This window comes from Carassius carassius, chromosome 34 (assembly GCF_963082965.1).
Source record: "Carassius carassius chromosome 34, fCarCar2.1, whole genome shotgun sequence".
Lineage (NCBI taxonomy): Eukaryota > Metazoa > Chordata > Actinopteri > Cypriniformes > Cyprinidae > Carassius > Carassius carassius.
In genome coordinates this window covers 8,606,284-8,625,872 of record NC_081788.1, presented here as the reverse complement: position 1 = coordinate 8,625,872, position 19,589 = coordinate 8,606,284, and the positions used below count along the sequence as shown (strand labels likewise).

Below are 19,589 nucleotides of genomic sequence, written 5' to 3'. Positions count from 1 at the left end.
TTAGGAATAAATTATGGGTAGGATTAGGTTTAGGGGTAGGGACAATAATGTTGATACAGGATCATCAGATGTTGATCCAGGAACATGTCTTAACCCTCTCAAGGCAGGCGTTGCTGATTTGCAACAGTTAAAAACTAAAAACCTTATTACTCCAGATACATATTTTATGTATCTGGAGTACTAAAAACTTTACTAAAGGTTACTAAAGTTACTAAGTTACTAAAACTTAATTTGAGCCTGAGAGGGTTAATGGGCAAAATCACAGAGACTGTAAAATACCATAATCCACGTCACACTGCCTTTGCCTCCAGTGTTCATGTCGATTCAATGAAGTCAAAGTCTTTTGGAAAATCTATTTGTGATGGGCAGTTTTGATATTGGTGGCCACAAATAAATCAATGTATGGGAAACCCTGGGATTGTGAGTGAACCTGCAAAAAGCGTTCAGCTGCCATATCAGCAAACAACATTCTTGGGGGTGCACACAATGTGTGCACGTCTGTCTCTTGAATGTATGCAGTCATTACGGGCTTGTCTGAGGCAGTTCAGGACTGAACGTCTAGTCTGCATAGGTTTATGCTTCAGACTGTTGGGCCTGATGGCGGCAGCGTCCCCTGTAGTTCAGTTGGGACTGCTCCACTTATTATTATTAAAATATCTAACCTCTTTGTAATCTGCTCTGCAGGATGACACACAGAGGCTTTTACACTCTCAGCCAAAAGATGAGACCCCATTTCCTTCAGAAAGGAGTTCAGGTGGGGGCGTTCTATTGTTGCTTTTAGAGAAAGGGGCAACCTGCAACCTTGTGCAGGTTGGAAGGCAAGGCTTATTCTTCAGAGAAGAAACCAAGTTTCTGTTGATAAGAGCAGTCCATGTCCCAGGTCGTCTGAACTCTGGAGCAGACTTGCTTTCGAGGCTGGGGAGTGGAGACTAAACCCCCAGGTGGTGATTTTCATATGGAAGAGGTTTGGCCAAGTGGAAGTGGACTTGTTTGCTTTGAGCATGACTACACATTGCCTGCTCTGGTTTTCCTCGTCTCCCCTGTCAACTCTGGGAGTGGATGTCCTGGCCCACGAATGGCCCAAAACCAGTCTTAATGCTTTTCCCCCGATCCAGAGCCATTGGGGACAATTGTAAATGTTAACCCTCAAATTGTTTTTTTTTTGGTGACTTTATCCTCCCTTAAGAAAGTAGTGGATCTGCAGGTTCTTTCTATCAGCCCTTGGTGTACGTATGGATTTTGCCCCGTGCTGGTTAAATTCTTACTGTGACCTAGGCCTGATTATGTTCCTAAGGCCGCTTCGACTCTGTTTCACTCTCAGCAAGTGGTTTTAGAGGATTTCTCTCCTGCTATTGTGGGATCAGGTAGTCTCTGTCCGGTGAGGGACCTGATGATCAATGTTGACCGCACAGCACAGTCGCGTGGATCTAAACAGTTGTTTTTGTTTTTTTTGGTGGTAAGAGCAGAGGATCTGCTGTCACCAAACAGAGGATGCCACATTGGACAGTGGAAGTTATCTCTTTGGCCTATGAGGCACGTGGGTTGACTTTGCCTCTAGGGGTGGGTGTTCATTCAACTAGAGCAAAAGCTTCTTCTCAGGCCTTCTTTAAAGGGTCTTTGATGGAAGATGTTTGTGTTGCAGCAGGATGGTCCTCTCCTGGTGTTTTGTGGTTTTGCAGGTGATGCAAGTGATGCAGGTGTTTTGTTCCCTTTGATGGTGCTTCCTTCGTCATGTAAAATCTGATGAAATAGCACACAGCATGCTAATGTAAGCAAACATGATGTATGCACGGGGCGGTGCTAAAGAGCTATTGGTCAATGAAATGGTGTGATGGTATAAGGGCTTCAGACACTTTAAAATATTTCAAACACTCTTTCAACAAACTGATTTAATTAGTAATAAAAACTCCCATCAACATTACTCCAATAATATTTATAAAAAAATATACAGCAGGATGGTCACATATCGTATAAAGCAAAGATCTTAATAGTTATTTTTTCCCAAAATAGTGGTTTAGACATGTTTTTATAAAGTATTGTAAGATATATAGGCTATACTTTGAACATGTATCACTTTGACACATTTTAATTTTAAACACTTTTCAAGCAGGCAAACAAACCCAGAAAACCCTGGAAGATCCTTTCCCTCATGCACATTATAATCCACATTATGCAAAATCATAGATTAATTTTATAATCAATAATAGGCTATAACTTAGAATAGATTATATAGTTGATTTGATAAAATATGACCCAAACTGAGATGAAGAAAGAGCTCTTTTCACAGAGGTAACTATAAGTCATTGGTTTTCAAACTGTTTTAAGAGCAACCCTATTTTTGTTCTCTTTAAAAGTGACGCAACCCATATTGGAAAACACATTATATATAGTGAAGTAGGATAGGGCCGGTGTTGTTCCCAATTGGTATGTTAAGGCGTATGTTTAGGGGAAACGATGTTTGTTCAAAATTGAGCACAACACCAGTAACGTTTCTTTCCTTCTTCCCTGAGTCTTGAACTTGGTACATATACACATTTTTCTCGTGACCCAAGACTTGAAAACCACTGCTATACATCCACACTGTAATAGCTGTACTATAATGTGAAAAGTGAAAAGATTTCCTGTACTAGCTAATTTTGTAATGTGCAAATATAAAAACATACTTTGATGCTGCAATACCCTTCAAATATGGACTTAAGAAATATTGCTAAACTTACATTATCATCAAACATACACCTATTTTCATGACTTTTTCCTTACTGCATTAATTCTTTTAAATTGTTCATATGATGATGACTGAGGTGCAGTGCTATGACGGCACTATATTCAGATTGTGCTGACCTACAGCTATAGTCCCTGCCTAAGTATGAGAGTTCTTTGTGAAAAAGAAATACACTTCAGCATACTTTAAAAAAAAAGAGTACCTATTACAGAAATAATATACTTTATAATAATATACTTGTGCGAACTAAACGTAATGTTTTCGGACACTTCATTGCATGTAATTTACATTCTAATGAAACAGTATTATAGTTTAAGATTTTGTGTACCTTTTTTGAAAGTGTACTTGACAATATACTTTTTACTTGACAATATACTTGATTTATTTAAACGCACATTTTTAATGTTGCAATTTAGTACATTTAGAATATATTAACTTTAAATATAATAAGAATAATTAACCCACTGCTGTACACTTAATTAAAAGTAAGTTTTAGTATGTAGTATTAGTATGTGTTTTAATATTTGAAGTACACAACAATGTGCAATCAATACAATTAAGCACACTTCCTTTTCACAAAGGGTTACAAATTCAGAACTACTTTTGTTTTTTTTTAATAGATTATATTGTGACTGTATAGTGGATGTGTATCAGTGTATATTAGAATTAATTCTTAGTAACATTACACCGAAACAAAGAGCAGACACCAAAGAGGTGTGTATGGCCACTGAACATGCTTTATACACACTGAGCCTTGGTGCTCTAGTGGAAAATGCAGGTTCAGTTCTGGCCTTCGTTATGTCCTGATCCTCTGCTAGGGTGACAGAGCATCACTATAGACTCTGAACAGGCAGAACAGATTTTTCTTTAATTCTCTGTATTATCTTTGCCTTCAGACTCGGATTGGTCACGTCATGCCATCTGTAAGCATCACCCTCCAATGGTGGTGGGCTGCTGATTTCAGCCCCATCCTCTAAATTTTCCAACAGCACAAGCATGTTGAAGCAGATGCCGTCTGTTTTCCCTGGAATTCTCCCATTGTGCTGCACTCCAAGAATGCCACATGTTTGAACATGTATGGATGACGAAGGGATGCACTCCTTAATCAGCCTGTGTGCAGCCCATGGGATTGTGTTGTATGTATCAACTGATACTGCTATAGGAAGACTGGGATGAGGAGAGGCATCATTGCTGCTCAGCAGCAGCCAAAGACTGGGCTCATTGTTACCGTTGCTGGAGATGAATGTGACGAAAAGTCTTTGGCAGATAACGTGACATGGGAGGTCAACAGGTTGTAATGTAGGGAATGAGGGATTTCGGCGATATTTGATTCCAGCTTCAATGAGGGGCAGTACGTCAGGTGCGCGAAGAGGAAGTGGCGACTCGCGGTCCCACCACTGAGCTTGAAGGGATTCAGAATCTGCTTCTGCCGTTGTCTTTAGAGAGCCTCCTGGTTGCACAAAAGAACAAAACAAAGTGTTGGCTTTTAACAAACTTAAAATTCCCTTGATATAAGAGGTCATTGTGATATAAAACCACCCTGTAAGTTTCAGAACCCAAAACATTCTCATTAGTTTAAAAACAGTTTTATATTGAAGCCAATCTGCGAAAATGACAGGTTGAATGTGCCACTTCATGAGATAATAGTGTGGCTAAACCCTGCCTCCGCAGAAGCTCATCAACACCTGCTTCTACATCACTGCCTGTTTAACCCTGCTCAGTTCATGACCCCTTTAAAGGTAGAGGATGGGAAACACATAGCAAATCAGAAAAAATAATTCTGCAATATTAAATTTTTCTATAATTTATATTGCGAAATGAATTTTTTTTTTACACCAGATGGCAGATGACTTAAAAGGTTATCTGGAAAGAATTAGACATTCTAGAATGATTAAAATGATTTTGTTGGAGATTGCATTTGCAAAGATTTTTTTATCTTAATTTACTTTCATTTGCTTTTTTTACTTTAAACATTTTTTTTTTTTAAGTGCTAAATCCTTTTAGGGCTGAATGATTTGGAGGAAAAAAAATTGGGATTACTCTTTACAAAAAAAACCCTACTTTAAGTAAACCAAGTTTTATATTAAAAACAAATAAATAAAAATCTCTTTCCACTCGAGTTTTCTTATACCACTTTCCCATTGTTTTTGACCAATTCAATATGACTATAAAATATTAAATAATAATAATAAACTTTATTTTAATGTAAGATTACAATACTAATATTCAAATCTTTTTTCAAATGGTATACCATCAAGCTTTTGCCTGCAGATAACATTTGCGCTGCTGGTTTTAGGCTGTATTTACATTGTTGAGCATTTCGAAAGGGCTTAATTCACAGTAAAAGGGCCAGGTCTTTCTGAGACCATTTATATATATATATATATATATATATATATAATTTTGATAAAATCAGACACTCATTCTAACCTTTTTCCTCTGCAAGGATGACGAAGCGAACCCACTTTGACCCTTGTTCTTGAACCATCAGCAGTGTGATTGGCTGGCAGTCTATTCCTGCCTCCTCCTTGACCTCCCTCTGCAGCGCTTCTAGAATGCTTTCACGCTCCTCCATGCGTCCCGCAGGGAGATACCATCTGCCATAACACTCCCTCTTTGCCTCCTGAACCATTAACACCTCATCCTGTATGACACAAACCAACACACATGCACAACTTCTGTGTCTAGACAAGTTGACTAATCAGGGGTAGTGAAACATCGAGAAATATTTATCACAGATGAAGTATCTGAATATGTTGATGAGGCATGCATTTTAAATTTTGTATTCAACATATACAACTGGGAGAACGTTGTAAGATCAGTGTCAGTTGGTTAGATTTTTAACATGAGGTACAGTTGTGATTGAGAGATAGACGTGAGGAAAACGAAAGCCACCAAAACAATTTACTTCAACATTTTAGATTAAAAAAATACAAAGACAGATCTCTCAACATCTGTATCATGTCTAGGAAGATGTCCATTTAGAGAGTTATTTGAAATTGAAGTATTTTGTGAGGTGTAAGACCACCTCACGAAAACCACTTTGACTCTGTTGCCTTTAATTTTGTACCTTGTTACCAAACTAGTGAAAAGAGAGCAAGGTCATGCTCCTCCAAGTGAAACTGTACAGCTCATTAATGGGGGCTGTCAGTAATGAATGCACACTGGACAGACTCTAAAAGACATGCAAGAATGACAACATCTTCACCTTTGAGTTGAAGATAACTCCGCTGACAATGTAACACACACTTTTCCTCAGTATGACAGGCTTCACTTGTTCAGGGACTGAATCAAACTCTCTCATCTCGAGTCCCTCACCCTTCAAAAGCGTCTCTAAGGTCTCCTCCAGAATATCTGCCTTTGAGTCCATCCTGGGGTTGCCTTGATAACACTATACAACATAATGAATATGATTATCAAATTATGGCGGCTTCAGATACAGTGATTGCCAACGGGGGGGGGGGGGGGGGGGCAGCATTTTTAGGCATTATTACATTATTTTATTTGTCAGTGTCACTGAAAAACCTTGACAAAACGCTGACCAAAAATGTACCTGGAATGTCAGTTATTGCGGATTGGCTTGACCTCGCTATCGTTTCATAATGATCTATTAAGAAATGAATGTAACCTCGCGTTTGTCACTTAAAAGTTAGCAAAGCAGCATAAACATACTGTGAAACAAGTAAAGTCAACCGAGATAATTAAGTATTGTTATTAAAATCTTATTCATACAGGTCCATTCTTTTTATTTACATATATACTAACCTCAAAACTCCGGCAATGAAAGAGAAGATGAATATATACTGAAAGCAAAGCATAGGTATGACTCAAAGCATCAGTTGTTGGAACTCTCGCGATAACACGCTTGACTTACTTAGGGAGCCGAGTCAAAGTATAGTATTTGTAGTTTCGTTTTGAAACTTGATATTTTAGAGTTTTTTTGAGTCTTTTTCTTTGGTGACAATGAAAAGATTACCCGAACTCAGTTATAAATAAACAACAGTTGTTTTAAAAAGAGGAAACGTCGCAGTTTAGTTTGGTCAGAACAAGTTATAATGTATGTAGTTTTTAGACTATCCCTAACTAAACAAAAAAGCATCAATAACAGACTAACGTACTACTTCAAAACACGTTTTTTTCTGTTTTCCTGTCCTTAGTAACGTACCTACATTTGCTAGCGGACGAAAGTAATTACATACATATATGTATTCGTGTTCAGCGGGTTTTTGTTACAGCAGGTCGAGATGAAGGGTTAACTCGTCCCGTGTGTTGACGCATGCTCGGTTTCGCCCTCTACAAACGGGGCTCTTTGGCGACGCGAGTCCGAGCGAATAACATAATCCAAAGATTAGGAAACGAGAACTGAAACAGCACCAGTTTCTGTTATACCAACACATCGGGATCCGCGAGCTGCGACGAACTTCATAACAAACTTATTACAGAAGGATAAAGTGAAACAAAATGAGCAGGTAGCTGAAACAGCGAATCTATTTTTTCTCCACGGGAGCGTTATGTGGAGAGAGCTCATAGCCATTGCGTGGAGGACAACGCCTGGATAAGGAAGAGAGGGCAAAATTTGAGGTTACTTCGGGACGGCAGTTCATCACGGATACTTCACAGACATGTTTAATGCAGTTTGTTGTCGTCTCGCGAAAAGCGCCTTTTTGTGTCTGATGCTGCACGCGCTCATCGACTGCAGTGAAGGTGAGAGAAATCGCGAGACCATTGCGAGTCTCCTAATGTCCACAACACTTATTAGTGTTGACCCTTTGATCTGAGCCATTAATGAGCACTTGAAATATACTTTACATTTACTTTAATTTCACTTGCACTTTAATTATACTTGCATTTTGGTTTTTAATCCCGCTGCTCTCTGTATGGCTGTGTTTGAAATGGAATATTTGCTTACTGTGCCCAGTACACTCTGTGTATAATTCCAACTAATTTTTTTAAAGAATAGTGTTTGAAACCGTATACAATAAGCAACAAATGTTCCAGAGTAGTATCCAAGTGTTGCCACATGACAAAGGCTTGTTAATTAATGATTCATTCTAGTAAATAATGCTATAATGCCCACTTGAACTCATTTCATAATTAATGAATTTTACATATTTAACAGACCTAATAATACTTGTGCAAACAGTAGTTAGGTAGATATTTATAATTCACTACTGTAGTACGTTATAAAAAAGTATGCAATAACATATTGAGTTTAAATTATCATACTTAAAATATTATTAAATGAATGCCATTTTATTGGGACAGAAACCTCCCTATACCACCTAATAACACAGCAGAACTGAATTCTGTTTGCATAATTGAAATATTATTTAAATTTTATGTTACTTATTATATTTCTGCAATTTTTTTATTATTCAATATCTTTGAAGTAATTTTTACTGTATAAAGCACTATAGAGACAAAGGTGACGTCATTTGACATGATCGGAAATGTGCTGTAGATATTACAGTACAATTTATGTCCTACTTACGATATTGTTTTTAGATACACAGCGATAGTTTTTAGGTTACAGTAACATTTATGTATAAAAAAGTGTTATATGTATAATTCCCTGCCTCCGGTTCACTCACACGTATGAAGATGAAACATTAAATGGAGCACGTTGCATTCTGGGAAACAGTATCCCATGCAGTGTCTTCAGATGCATACATCAAATTTCAGCAAATGTAGCAGATAATCTGGGCATTTCATGCATACAGAACATTCACTTACTATTCACAGTATATACACAGCATACTGCAAAAAACAAATTCAGTCAAACATTTAGATGTCAAACATGTATTCTGTCTTTTTAGTAAGCATTCTGTTGCAGCTGAATAACATGAGTAAAAATCAGCAGCCTAAAAACACTGCAAGAGGAATTTTGCCTGTGCTTTAAAAGATATACCATAGCAAAAACAACTAGATTCAAATAAATTTCAAATATTAAAGTGTTAAAGACAAGTAAACAGTCAGTAATAAAATAGGAACAAACAAATCAATTAGCAATATCATAAATACAACTAAACAAAATTTCAGGTACAGAAACAAATTAAAAGTTAATAGTTTTCTTTTTATAAATAAAATAAAGATTAAATATATTCAGTCAAGATTAGTGAATGAGGCTGTTGTCTCTTTAAGCAAAAATACTGTAGCCTACATGTGTGTTCTCTTTCTCACCTGTTTACATTCACATAAGACAAAAACGGCTGTGTTTATGATGATATACTGATGTAGTTTTATGTATATTGGTCAACAAATATGAAAAGTCAGTTTCAGCTCGGAACAACCTTTTCTACAGTTGAAATACACAGAATGGTCCGAGAACGGACACAAACCGGGAACCCGCAGCGCGTCCGCTGCTCTCTGTGCATGCGCTTCGAATCATGTGCGCTGCACAAAAACTGGGCACAAGTTCTTTCCGTTCCTGCACTAACTCTTTTTAGATCAAATTGAAATGTGAACACAGGAATCATTAAGCAGAATCAAAATGCAGTAGAAATTTGGAACCGGTTCTAAAATGGAACCGGTTTTCGATAACCATCCCTAGTAACAATACAACAGTATATTAAAGCAGTAATTACTAGTATGTTATGATTATGTTCTCATGATTAAGTTATTTTTATACTCTTTACTTTTGTAATAAATAATGCGAATACTTTGTTAAATGTTGAAAAACATGCTAGTCACTGTTGGACAACTTGTGATTAAAATTCTTTCAACAGTAACATAAAAATAAGGGCTATTCAGTTTCAAAGAATAAACGTTAAAAATGCTTGCCATAGACCTAATGCTCTTTATTTGTTTACATTTACATTTATTTTACTTGAAGTGAAATCAGCTGGCCAAAAAGACATGCACATAATATGACAATATTGGAATGAAGTTTCACTTCATTATGCACTATTGCATCAGTGTTTGTTTGAGCCTTTCAGGTTTTGCAGTGGTGCTTGTCTTTCCTACAGAGATTTAGAGTTTTATTTTGATAGGAAACAATGTCAAGTCTGGTCTACACATACCTTCATCTCTGCCTGGCTGTGTAAAGGTTTAAGAAGCTTAAGCAGTTCAATAATAGCGTATTTGGGCTAATTCCGAATTTATGGGCGTCTCCTCGCCCTTGAGTCGTACAGGCTCTTACTTTAAGATCTGTATGAAATGCATTCAAGTCATTTCTGCCACACGTAAGAGGTAGTTTGTGGAAGTAGATCTTGTAGATCCAGTAGATGGACATCTCATTGATTTATTTAACTGCACTCATAAACAAAAATAAACTCATTCAACAAAACCCATAATTTGAATAGGACAAGGACATTGTCTCGGTTGATTGAACTCTCAAAAGTTTTTAAACTGTCAAAAAACATGTCTCCCTATGTGAAAATAAGGGTAACACTTTACAATTTGTTAACATTAGTTAATGCTTTAATTAACATAAACTAACTATGAGCAATATAGTTTTACAGAATTTATTAACCTTTGTTAATTTTGGTTAAAAATGTTAGCTCACCATGCGTAAACATTATTAAATTCACATTTAAGGGGGGCTACAATGGTGTTTCATGTATTCAGAGTTGTTCACAGTGTTAAAGAGATGGATTCTCGTGCTAAACATGGCCAAAGTTTAAAAAAATTCCTGTGCTGAAAATTACTTCCGGGTTGGCACAAGTTTCCGCTGTTTTTTTTTCGATCATGGATCTAATGACATAAACGATGGTGGAACTCCTTATAAGCATTCTCTCAGAAAAGACCAGAGGAGAGCGAAACAGCGCACATCAACACGCTTCATCACAAAATAGTTTCCAAATAACGATGTTTTTCTGATGTGAAGGAAAGTTTACCGTGTTCAGCTTCCCAAAGAACCCAGCGTTACATGAACAGTGGAAGCAGTTTGTTTTACCGGGGCAGCAACTGGAGTGTAGCAAGTGTGTTTGTGTCGTCTGGTCATTTCAGTGGCGACACGCCTCCAGGAGCTCGGCTTTTTCCGGAGAAATTTCGGAAAGCTGTATTTTTCTTTTATAAATATAATAAAACTTATGATTTTTTGGAGATATGAAGGATGCAATACTACTCTATAGGTACTCAAGATTAACATGAGATTAGGTGAAACTGTGTATGTTATGTACCTTTTAACTAAGGTAAATAAATAATGTATTCTTTGTTGTTTGTTCATGTTTATTAATGTTAACAAATGAACACATATAGTTAAGGATAACCAAAACAAGTCTTCAGTGAAACATACCTAGTACAGCAGGATAATAGAGGAAAATAATAAATAAATAAAATGATTAATCATAGCAATTTTTAAATATATTTCTTTCTCTTTTTTTTCCGTTAAATCGTTAATTTTCTTGAAAAAAAAGGTAGCCTGCCATTGTTACCATCATCTATTTCTACCTGATTTAACCCATTAAATAACAAGTACTTTTTTGTTTTAGTATATAGTAATATATTTAGGTTAATTAATTGATGAATATTTTAGACTCCTATAAATCCATTTAAGGTAGATGTTATGTTTTTGAGTTTATTTAAATGTGTGTGTATTCATTTGCTGTTGCTTATAACTGGCAATTATACATCTATTATAATGTAACTTCATGACAGATACATAAAGATATAGATAATATATTATTCTCACAGTTGCAACAATTTTTTTTTGTAAGTTTCCATTTCACACATGCACACAACAGTGCAGCCGTTGTCTGATGGGGCATGTGACAGTTCTGTCAACACTGGCTACATTAAGTCCAGTAAATTGAGTTAAAAGTGTATCTTAAATGACTGCTTACTTAAACATATATTTTAGCATTGAGTTTTTGATGACATGTTTTGAGCTGAGAATGATGTGAATTATTGAAGGGCATCGAGATAAATCTGAGATTTCTTTGTGACTGTTCAGTAAAGAGGAAGCATTATGAATTGTTCTGGCTTATCTGCACTTCATCCTTTTCGGGAAAACAGTGCTGGAAGTTTCATCTAACTTGTGGTCCGATGACTCAGGAGCGGGTGGGATGCCTCACCTTCCTGAGCTCTTTCTCTATCTCCATGATACCCTTGCTAGCTCAGCACTATTTCCACGTACAGGAAACATTGGGCACTTGATTGCTGACCAGTCAATTGCAAACAATCTAATTACCTGTGATGATCACAATAGCAGTTATTTCTAAAACAATTTTTGTTGCAGTGAGAGGAATAATAGAGGAAAGTAGATGGAGAAATGAATGAAAGTTGCCTGTAAATCCAGTGAAAGATATTGAAGTCTCACTGTTTTCCTGCATAGCTTGTATAATTCATTGTGTTTGTATTGATGGTGATTTATAGACAATGTTGTGACGGGACTGTCTCTGTTCATAGACTCGGTAAACCAGCAGACGTCTCGGCTCTCCTCATATGAGGTGACGGTACCGAAACACATCAGCAGACAGAAGAGAAACCAGGACAGTGCAGATAAGGTAAACAAACTAACTCTCTCACACACACACACACACACACACACACACACACACACACACACACACACACACACACACACACACACACACACACACACATTTGCTTTTTAATCACAAGTGTCAGCATGTGGAAAATCAATTAAATTAAAGGAAAATCTGGTTAAATTGACCTTGACCTTTCTGACCAGAAGTTTAGGTTTCAAATGTAGAGAAACCCAAAACTTTAGTTCTATCAAATTATTGAACAAAATTTTTATTCTTACAAAAAATTGCTTAAATACACATCTTATTTAATGAATATGTTTATGATCTCTGAATTAGTATTAATATTATTTTTTTAATTCCTGTATAAAGTAAAAAATGTGTGGTACAACTGTCCTGATGTCATTATAAATTATTATTAATAATTAAAATAAAATATTTATTTGTACCTTAAATATATTTAAAAATGTTTTTGAAAATAATCATTAAGATTCAAATTGTAAAAAAAAATGTTCACATTAATTTTTATTTTTTAATAAAAAAATTTTTTGGGACAAATTCACTCTTTAAATGTTTCTTGAAAATGGTGAAAAATTATTAAAACCAACTTTATTTCCAAGAATGCATTTCTAAAACTTGGCACACACATTTCAAATTAGATTTCTGAAAGATTTTCCTATATATGTGACCAATCACAGAAAGTAGGGAAACAAGTCGGTTCTGGGGCATTTTGATGTAGTCTCCAAGCTTTCCAACGATGTGTAACACATGGAAATCTGATAATATTTGGAGAAGTTGTGGCCACTTGAAGGTAGGCACTCAAAAAAGCTCAAATGGGAGAAAATGGCCTCTAAAGATTGTGCAGTTCTCACCTGTCTCATTTCTCATCTATCTCATTTAGATAAGCCATACCCCCTGTAAAGGCCAAAAACTATTCTCTGACATTTAAGGGGAACATAGGCCTACAAAGACTCTTTTAGGTCTAAAACAGTTTGGATAGTTGTTAATACAACGTTCCCACAGCTTGGTTAACTTCAAATTCAAGAATCTTTCAAGGACTTTCCAGGTTCAATACCCTCAAATTCAAGGACTTAATGTAGGGACACATTTCGAGTGAGAGCAAGGTTACATCGGTTTACCTTGTAAAATACATTGTTACAGTTTTCATGTGTCAAACACAACTATGCAAAAAGCTTTTTTTTTTTTTTGCATTTATTTTTGGCCATATGACAGAAGTCTGATATTCTATTTGTCATATTTATGTTTCGGTACATCCTATGCCTTTTTTCTAAAATGATCTGATTTGAACTTTTGCATGGATTTTATTGAAATCCATGCCTTGGAGAGCGTGGGCAATAACAAAAGAAACCAAAGCCGGCTTATCCAGTATGGAAATATACACAGACAATGACACGCCCCTACTACGTGCTAGAATCTCGGGTAAACAAGCAGATTTCAACCTCAAAATGTACGCTTTTAAATATACCAATACTGCTATCTCAAACACGATCTCAACTAACAGATTCTGCAAAAAAAAACGGAAATCACCAATTTTGTACTGCCGACTTGTGTCACTGGTTTCCGTGACAGGTCACATATGTTAAAGGGGTGGTTCATTGCAATTTCACTTTTTAAACGTTAGTGTGTAATGTTGCTGTTTTTGCATAAACAATATCTGCAAAGTTACGAAGCTGAAAGTTCAGTGCAAACGGACATATCGTCTTTTAAAAATTCTGGCAGTTTAATGCCTACAAAAACGGCTGGTATGGACTACAAGTTACTTCCTGGGCTCATGATGTCACAAACCCAGATAAACCCCGCCACTGAGAAAAGGCAGCAAAGGGGGCGAGGCTTTAGAGAAGAGGCAGAGAAAACTAGAGGTGCACATAAAAATCTATTTATATATAAATCACGATTCTGTCTTCTAATGATTCTAATGGATTCACAAGTTTAAAAATCAATGCTTTAAAGTAGCGGTTTTCAATCCTGTTCAATCCTGTGACTTGACTTGAGTCAATTTGGTAAATGTGATATAATAAAAAAAAAGAAAATTTGTCACAAATTTATGGAAATTACCACCAAAAAATCAGTTAATTTGATCGCAAAAATCACACACAAAAAATTGTGATATCCTGGATGGACTGAAAGGCCACGATAATATTGTTTCTGCATCTCACATGAATAAAGCAGTTGTTATTTTCCTAAAAAATGAACAACTGGTTAGTCGATTAATTAAAAGCGGGGTTTGGGTGAAAGAAAGTTTTCTGTCCATTACACTGCTGCATGCTCCAGCTACAAAAGTGACAATTTCCAGTGTGCCTATGTTTGATAGATGATGATGTGATCGTATGAGAATTAAAATGTTTTGGAAATATGGCAAGTGCTGTGAAAATGATTCCTTTGGGTTGTAAATCCGCCAAACTTAAACATGTCTTGTCTTTCAGAGGACAAGTTTTCATGTTTTTGTCATCTCCTACTAAAACACTGGATGTTCAATTTCGAGTGACGTATGTGGTTTATGAGAGTACTGATAATTTGCGTTGTTACAAGTGTGGTGACATTGGCCACAAGAGAATTTCCTGCCCTCATAAACAACGAGCAGAAGAAGTTGCAGGGACATCAGAATTGTCGGGTGAGAATAGTGGAACGAATATGGTGGAAACAAGGCTGCTAAGCAACATAGAGAGGAAGCGCAAATGAAAGAAGATAGTGATGATGGTGACCAAATCGAAGTGAATATTAATGCTGCTGATAATATTGAGAATAAGAATGAAGAAGGAGTGTCTAATGGCTGTATTGTTACTGTTACTTTGAATCACAAAGATGATGAGATGCAAGAAGTTAAGAAAAGTTGTAGATGTTGGTATATTTGGTGTTTTTTATTCTGTTGAACATATCAATAACTTGTAAGGGGAAGTCTGTTGAGATGGGGATGTGGCATTTGATGTGTTTCCTTTTTTACCTTCTTTTTATCCTTTTCCTTGTTTGCTATGGATTAGGGATGTCCCGATCCGATCCACGACATCTGTATCATGCAGATACTGGCCCAGAATGCTAGATCAGATCGGAGGGGAGAAAAAAATATGATCCGATACCTATGTCCGATACCTATCCAACACAAACCATGGGAAAATCTAGCTTAAAGCATCACCTAAATGCTTGAATACTAGCATTTCTCTTGCTGTGACATCCAGTTAACCGTGCAGCCTGTCACGTGATAACAGTAGTAGCCAATTATGAGTATCAGAGTTAATAAAGTGCACTTGCGGCCCGGTCTGCCCTCGGTCGGCGATTTCTTCCGGAAGAGGTGTGCAATATGAATACTTTTGATCTTGGACGATAAAAATGTTTCCACAATCTGCTTTTGAAGAAATATCATTGTATTATGCTGCAGCGCACATTCTATCCATGGAATAAATATACTGGGACAGCCAACATATCCAGTACCATACACATAGGTGTTTATGTCCATGTCCAGTACCGCCGCTCCCACACAGAGTATACGCAGTAGGGCACCAACTCCCAGGGGGGCACCATCCCAGTTGCTCAAAAAAAAAAAAAAATTTGTTACGTAAATAAAGATGTAAACAGAATTATAAAAAATACGTTTCACAGTGAAGACAGTGGATAGGCAAAGCACACGTGACTCGTCCTTCCTGCAGCCGCACGTGTGCTCGCTCTCACCTCATGTCTGCGGCATTCGGCTGACTGTAAATGATCATAACTGATGGACGACTTTGCCCTGGAAAAGACAACAGTAGTCCGGCGCCGAGATAAGGAAAAGAAAAAAAGCCAGAGATGAGGCCCGGGCATCACTTTTAGGTACTTTTATAATCCTGTTAATCTTTTTTGGATTTTGATAACATTAAGTTAATAACGTGTTTCAATGTTTAATTAATTCAATTAAAATATCCACTTAATCTTTCATTTTTGCCCACCTTTTTGCTTTAGAAATGCTCGCCTCTATAATTTCTTCAACAAAAACATATGGACATCACAACCCTTATAAAAACGAATCCTTGTTTTTATTGAAGTAAAATTGTCTTGTGTGTCATTTCTGAATGCTTGAGACTATAAAATCAAACAGACAACTGTATTAGTAAAATCAAAGCCATAGGCGACTGTCTAGGTACAATTGTAATTTGTAAATAATAATTGTTTCATTTTTACTTGTTCATTAAATTTTTTGAATGCTACTGCTAAATACTATTGTACCTGCAAAACACAGTCTATTTTTATTAGTGTATTATGTGTATTTGTAATGTGTGTAACAAAGAAGAGGATATTTCTGTATTATATGGTTCACTTATTATTAAGAATGACATGGAAGTGCAAGAAAGTTTGAGAATTAAGACATTTTACATGAAAAGGTCAAATCAGCACTTGTTAGAACAAGGTTTATTATTATCAATAATATGAATGCACCTTATGTTTTTCTTTAAAATAAATGTGAATGAAAAGTGTAAATACTGTATGCAGTAGAGAAGATGCAGTTATATTTAACATAATAGTCAGTTCAGTAGAAGACAACTTAAACTGTTTTCAAGACTCCAGAAATCCTGTCATTTTTTTTTCCATCAAAAAAGTCTTAATAGATTTTTTCTTGTATCTTTTAATGAGCTCCCACTCACTGGCCATTAACTGTGTGGGTATGATCTTTAGCAGGTCCCTCTCATTCTCCCCGTGTCCTCTCTTTTTCCATTTTTTGTGAATGGTTTTGTATCTGCTCATATCTAAGCCAGCGGTGCTTCAGAGATAATGCCACAGGAACCATCTGGCCGGCACACATGCCCAGCAGCGTGGGCGTAGTTATTAAAAGTCTGCTTCTGCCAGAACCACGCTGAGAGACGCATGGCACAAACAAACACACAACGCTCCTCTCACCTCTGTGTCATTGAGAAACAGTTTGCTCGATGACAGAGTGTGTTTGTGCTGGCATAGCCTTGAAACCCTTAACACCTATAGACATAAAGAAGCAACATTCACACTGAATCTTTTTGTTGAAAAAAAGTTTCGGCATAATTTATTTAATGACATTTTTAATGAAAAACATGTTTATTTGTTTGTGACATAAAATGGCCATTTGCTGCACTTTTGTTACTTTATCCTGAATTGCTCTTATAATGTTAATAAAGCTATGATTATTAAGACATTATTTTATTTTTATTATTATTATTATTATTCTGTGAAACACAAAAGGAACTCTTAGGGAGAATGTCCAACCGGTTTTCCAGAAAAAAACTAAAAGGAGAGGATGAAAAGCAAAACAATGAGTCTTTTTGAAGCCATATGATGGTTTTCTGCAAACAGACACATTTTTTATTCACTCCATAATGATTTTTACTTTATTGATCGTTTTTGACTTTTGTCATTGTCATTTTAGTGTATATATATTTTATTCTTTATTTATTACTCCACTTATATAATATTATAGTAGTTATTAGTGTATTAGTTTTTTATTTATGTTTAGCTTTTATTTACATTTATTTCAGTTTTAGTAATTTTTTTGTACTTCAGCTTATACTTGTTTTATTTCGGTTAGATGCCATGGCAACATTACTAATTTAAATTAAGTTTATTTGTTATATTTATTTGATCTTTAATCCACTTTAACAACAATGGTTCTGGTTTTAGTTTTAGTTAACAATAACAACATTGTCTGGGACTATTTCTGTGGTGGGGGTTTTTTTTTTTTTTTTTCCATGTAGTGACTTTTGAAACTCAAAAAGAGTGAAGAAAATGCAGTTTTCTCTCAGTATCTCTTTCCATAATCTTAGAGAGAGACAAAGAGCAAGAGGAAGAGTCTGTTTGTTTGTTTGGCATGTTAGGGCAGGTGCAAAATTGAGTTCAAAGAAAAATCTATGTTGATTCATCCACCACTTCCTGTAAGCAGTTAGTCTCACCACACTGGTTTCCCTGAAATTATGTTTACACTAAACATAAACTTTTAAAAAATTTCCATATTAATATATATATATATTTTTGGGGTTAGGTGTACAAATTACATTAGTTTTTTCCTTCTATTGAATTTTTTTAAAGGGAACTCTGAGGTATTAAGAATTATATGGGCTTAATAAAGTAAATGATGTCTCTCACTGAAATATGTAGTTTTATTTTCTGAGTGGTGTATTCCAGTTGTGTTGTTGCAGTAAAAATATAACAACAGCAGTTAGTGCCACCAAGTGCAACCATTTGATGTCATCAAAATAACCCCCCCCCCCCCCCATAGTCCACAATATGTATAAAACGATGTGAGTTTTATAAATAACCCAAATGCTTCATGGGTTTTATATCGCATATTTCAGTAAGATACATAATTTTTGTCATATTAAGCTATACTATTATTAACCCTCTGGAGTCTAAGGGTATTTTTGGGGCCTGGAGAAGTTTTGTCATGCCCTGACATTTGTGCTTTTTTCAGTTTCTTATACACATCTAAATGGCAAAAGTCTAATCTTACTGTAATCAGCACAAACTGGGCTATAATAATATGTGAGCAGCATGTATGTACATTTGGGGTGGGCGTTTTCCGCAAATATCACATTCGAATATTTGAGCTCACAAAAAACGAATATTCGAATATTCGTTTATTTAAATTAAGTTTAATGAGACAGACGTTATTTTTCTGCAACATTTATTGTTTTGCATTTTTGAGATTACACACAATAAGCTTACACATTACACATCATGTTTTGTAGCTGAAAACCTTTAACAATGCGTGCAAACAAACAAAAGTACAGATTAAAAGCAAAAAAAAAAAGGTGAACAAAGAAAAAACGTAAAGCAGCCTGCTGCAAATAGGCTTTTATACAGAATGTAGCTTACACTTATTGTTGAAACTTTGAAACTGTCAGCAAATCTTTTTTTGCTTTTTTTCCCTATTGTTGTATATGTTCTTGTTAAGAAACACGGGCATGTAAACATGATAGGGGGAAAGTCGGCTCCTTAGTCTGTTAACAATAAGGCTGGCCGCGGAGAAAACGCGCTCTGACGACACAGATGTTGGCGGGACTCACAAATAACAGTGTGCTAAGCGAATAAGTTTTGTGAAGCGCTTCATGTTTTCATTTCACCACTGAATGGGATCCTCATCTGGTGGAATACATGGCTCCAGCAAGAACTGTTCCCACTCGTCTCGGCTGGACTCTCTGTAATCATCGCTGAAGAACTGGCTCAGCCTTTTCCGACGAGTGAGCATTGCATCCTCTTCATCGTTGGTGACGCACCACTCGCATCAAGGAAAATGTTCTGATAATATTCCAAAAAGTTTTTTTTTCTTACTTCTCTCATGTTTTCATCGAGAAACCTGAGATGTTTGTGCCGAGTGTCTAGGGTGGACGCGAGAAGAGGAGTTTTCACTGCATTCTCTAAGAAGCGGTGTTTATTCGTTGCTTGAGAGATGCCGCAACAAAGTTCTTGAATTCTGGTCACTTTCTGTG

The 19,589-nt window shown here is 36.1% G+C and overlaps 2 protein-coding genes across 3 annotated transcripts in view; one reads left to right on the top strand and one right to left on the bottom strand.

The window, feature by feature from the left end:
- Positions 1–3,222: 3,222 nt before the first annotated feature.
- nudt18 (nudix (nucleoside diphosphate linked moiety X)-type motif 18) lies at positions 3,223–7,025 on the bottom strand. Of its 2 annotated transcripts, none has more exons than XM_059523902.1 (4): positions 6,888–7,025; positions 5,931–6,103; positions 5,153–5,366; positions 3,223–4,172 (listed from the first exon to the last, which is right to left on the bottom strand). In XM_059523902.1, exons 2-4 carry the CDS (start codon positions 6,090–6,092, stop codon positions 3,556–3,558), a joined length of 993 nt encoding a protein of 330 aa, XP_059379885.1. In that variant the 5' UTR covers positions 6,093–6,103; positions 6,888–7,025; the 3' UTR covers positions 3,223–3,555. The 2 variants fall into 2 exon arrangements, with proteins under 2 accessions (XP_059379885.1, XP_059379884.1); XM_059523901.1 differs by lacking the exon at positions 6,888–7,025 and adding an exon at positions 6,488–6,726.
- LOC132115427 (disintegrin and metalloproteinase domain-containing protein 9-like) overlaps positions 6,948–19,589 on the top strand; it is a 41,538-nt gene continuing 28,896 nt past the window's right edge. Inside the window, exons 1-2 of the mRNA XM_059523900.1 lie at positions 6,948–7,426; positions 12,071–12,168. Of these exons, the coding sequence (XP_059379883.1) occupies positions 7,345–7,426; positions 12,071–12,168 (180 nt within the window). The 5' untranslated portion in view covers positions 6,948–7,344. The remainder of the gene's footprint in view (positions 7,427–12,070; positions 12,169–19,589) is intronic.